The sequence below is a fragment of the Corvus brachyrhynchos genome, unplaced genomic scaffold (genome assembly GCF_000691975.1).
Source record: "Corvus brachyrhynchos isolate BGI_N302 unplaced genomic scaffold, ASM69197v1 scaffold266, whole genome shotgun sequence".
Classification (NCBI taxonomy): Eukaryota; Metazoa; Chordata; class Aves; order Passeriformes; family Corvidae; genus Corvus; species Corvus brachyrhynchos.
This window is the reverse complement of record NW_008238633.1, coordinates 445,621-449,504: the sequence shown is the minus strand read 5'-3', so window position 1 is coordinate 449,504 and position 3,884 is coordinate 445,621. Positions and strand designations below refer to the sequence as shown.

Here is a 3,884-nt window from a genome sequence, read left to right as displayed (position 1 = left end):
CAACAGGAAGGTGCCCCGCTCACCTGGATCCCCTTCTCCCACCCCCTGGGGCAGGGACAGAGGTCTGGTCCCTCCTGTGAGCAGAGAAGCCCAAGGCCAGCAATGATTTAGCCTTTACCACTTACCCACTCCCTGCTCCTGTGCAGGTGATGCTTCCCATTTCCTCGGAAAAGGACAGGGCAGGAGGCACCCCAGAGAAGCAGAAAATTAACATAAATATGTATATTTTGGCCCTGGGGCTTAAAATCTCTGAATTAACCAAGTGTTTGAATGGCTCTGGTGCTTTACACGTACCTCCACCTGCAGTCTCCTCATCCCCACTGGTGGACAGGAGGGGCCGAGGTGGAAAGGAAATAGGGAACAACAGCATCAAAATAAGATTTATTGTTTAGAACCAAGATTTGGAAGAGACAGACATGGCAGATAACAACAAAAAAGAACGCCAGGCTCCAGCTGCAAGGGAGGGTGGTACCGAGAGGCTGACAGGCAGGGGGGAGTTCCTGTGGCTCTGGTGTCAAAAACAAGAGTGAGAGGGTGAGAACAGCCTGGGCTGGGAATGCAGGAGCAGCAAGGGAGGCCCGTGGGTGCAGAGACTTTGGGCCTGGATGTAACAGCAGGAGCAGCATTTTCCCACTCCTTAGGACAGTGCTAACCCAGCTTTCTAAAAACCAGGTGAGCAGTCCTTCGATAAATGATTGCTCATGAGATTATTGCTACGATCTACTCTGTCCATCACCTCAATCCAGGAGACAGCTGAAACCCACCTCCAGTGAACCCAGAGAAAGAAACCCCCACTGCATCAGTTTAGATCATTGAAGGCACTTTAGTGTCTTAAAAATGGCTCCAATTACCCACTCACGTGTGGAAGGTTTTCAGTCTTACATTTAAAATCAGCAGTGACTCAAGACTGTATTTAAGTCTGGCAAGAAAATGTGGCCAGTCTATGAGAAAAAGAGAGAGGTAAAAAGGGAAGTGACAAGCAGACTCATTCTCCAGTCCAGGATCCGGAGGTTTTTTACTTGATTTAAGTGGATTTAAAATAGAATCCCATCTTTAAAAAAGAACAGTGAGAAATTTAAATGGAACTGGAACTTATCTTTCTTGTATGCATGCCTAGCTTATCGCTTGGAAAGTTGCTTAAATGACAATTAACTGTGTGAAACAAAAAGCATTTGAAGGAGTGCCTCCTCCTCTTCCTCCTCCTCCCTCTTCTCCATCTGCTGCTCATGGAAACCTGGCTCACAACGGAAGGGAACAATTTGGAACAAAATCCTTTTCCCCCAAAATAATTCTCCTTTATTTTTTATTGCATAACATTTTTGTATTTCCAACTATAAATAAAAAAATGATTAGAAAGAAGTTACAAAATTGTGTTGAATGGACCAGAACGGCACAGAATTCCTCACACACGATAAATCATTTCCCATCTTCCTCTTCCTCAGCCGTGGCAGGGCCTCGCGCTTGGCACCGTAGCTGTGGGGGCCACGTGTCAGTTGCTGATGGTCTCACTTTCAGAATCTAAAAGAAAAAAATCCATATATGGATTTCACATCGAGGAAAACCCAAACCAAACCCAAAAGGGCCATGTGAGCTGGTGGACCCCAAGTGTGTGGGAGGTGCTGCTGCCAGAGCGTGCTCCCGGTCCCACAGGGAAACAGAGATGGGCTGTTGTGCTGAGAGCTCAGGTGTGTAAACCATTTCTCTTGGTGGCAGAACCTCAGCACCTCGCAGGGCCCTCAGAGCAGAGCTCTGATTCCCATGGGGGAAGAGCCAGGCTCCCAGGAGGCAGAGATGGAAAGAGCCAGCAGAGACACCCAGAGTTTGGCTCAGTGTTTTGGGTCCCTGCCGCTGAGGGAGGAGGGGAGATGGATGTGCGGATGTGTCAGAGGATTGTGGAGCTGCCAGGGCAGGTCGTGCTCCCCACACCTGCAGGCTTGGCTCCCCTGTCCGACAGAAACGAGCCAAGCCTCGGGTCACAGAGCACAGAATGGTTTGGGTTGGAAGAGACCCCCCTGCAGCGAGCCCCAGGGATGCCATGCCCCCCCACGGCAGGGATGGGATCCATCCGCCTGCCACAGGAGCAGACCATGGGGCAAGGTGCTTGGACAGACGTGGGAGAGCACAGCAGTGACAGGACCAGGATAAAAGGCAAGGAGCAGCACATCACGGAAGCAGCAGCAGCACAGGGTGTCACCTTGCGTGCCCCCAGCCCGCAGCACACGCCCACCACATGCACTGGCTGTGCTGGGGACATGCTGGCAGGGACATGCACCCAGGCACTGCTCCACAGACAGACACATGCACACTGCTGTGGGGTGGTAGCCACAGACTGGCCTGATGGAGCAGACGGATTCGGGGTGCACCCAGAGCACGTGCAGGGAGTCCCTGGAGCAGCAGCGAAGGCGGGGGGCGCTGGGGACAGCGCATGGTGCACACACTGCCTGGGTCTGGCCCAGCTCCTGCTGGGTCTCTGTGGTTTTTGCATTTGTTAAACACAATCCCAGCTTTCCCCCTCCTGTATTCCCTGCTCACTGTGGATACCCAGCATTTGGCATGGAGTTTCATCCAGCAAGACAGGACAAAATTGACCATCTCTAGGTAACTGCGACAAAACATCTGGCAGCAGTGGGTCAGCCACAACACCCAGAGCAGAGCCAGCTCCCTGGGCACTTGGCTCCTCAAACAAACCCCCACAGGTGCTCACTTCGTACTCCACAGTCAGCCTGAGCTTTCCCAGGCTGAGAGGGCAGCAGCACTGCCGAGGTCGGGGAGCGCGGTTACCCCGGCGTCTGCTCGGTGACAGCAGAACCGTGGGGAAAGGCAGTCACGGCACAGCCTGCAGCTGCTGCCTAATGGGGACAAAGATACTGCACTCAGTCCGTCTAGTCTGATAAACAAACTAGAAATGCTGAGAAGTTTTTACCTTATTTGCAAAGTGATTGAAAAAACAACACAAGAGTAAGTGCTTTTTGGAGCTATTTTATGTCAGACCTGGAGGATCCCCATTTGAAAAGGACTGGCAGCTGGTTATTTCTTTCTAAATCTCCTAAGTTTTTACAAGGCCTCAGACCCCTGAATACCTCACAAAAACTGCAACAGGCCCAAAGAAGTCCCCTGAAGAGTGGCTGGAGAGGCTCTCACCATGCCCAGCTCTTCAAAAGCCACATTGCCATAGCTGGTGCTCAAGTGGTGCCTCAATAAAGAAAGGTGAAGTTTAGGGATGTGCTCCTTTCTGAGGGGAAAAAATAATCCTAACTTTTCCCTCTGCCTTGTGACTACAGCAATGTGCTCAATATTCACCATGCATTCATCCTGTTGCACAAAGAAATTCATCCAAGTGCTCCTCGCTCACCAGATTTGGGAAAACCAAGAGCTTCTCACAGGAATTTCGCTGCTATAATAGATACTTTATCGAATCATGGGGCACTGTCTATGGACAGCTTCTCCACAGTGACCAAGGGAGCCCTAAAGCTTCCCAAGGCTTTGTGTGTCAGACTGAAGGCTCGACCCATGCAGACCCTAAACTCCTCACACGAAAGTTATTTCAAGGGAGAAGTTTAATAACCAACTATAGATCCAAGCATATGCAGCAACAGCCTTGACAGCACACAACTACCCCTGAGAAGGGAGCAGACAGGACCACATCATTCCCAACAGCAGCCACCTCCTGGTCCAAGCCTAACTTCCAGCTGAATCAGGTGTGAGTGATCTCTGTGCTGACACAGCCAACGTCAGCAGCGCAGCACATCCAAACCCCTCTGAGCAACAAATTCCTTCATAAAGCAAAATTTGTAACCTGACAGCTTCTAAAATCCATCTCATTACATTGCACTTCTGGAGCTCAGCTGCATTAATAAAAGCAGCCGCACGGTCAGGGCTGGAGC

The 3,884-nt window shown here is 50.8% G+C and overlaps 1 protein-coding gene across 1 annotated transcript in view; it reads right to left on the bottom strand.

Moving 5' to 3' along the window:
* Window positions 1-362: 362 nt before the first annotated feature.
* The window catches only part of WNK2 (WNK lysine deficient protein kinase 2), a 104,592-nt gene continuing 101,070 nt past the window's right edge, over window positions 363-3,884 (bottom strand). Inside the window, exon 31 of the mRNA XM_017737284.1 lies at window positions 363-1,518. Within this exon, the coding sequence (XP_017592773.1) occupies window positions 1,417-1,518 (102 nt within the window). The 3' untranslated portion in view covers window positions 363-1,416. The remainder of the gene's footprint in view (window positions 1,519-3,884) is intronic.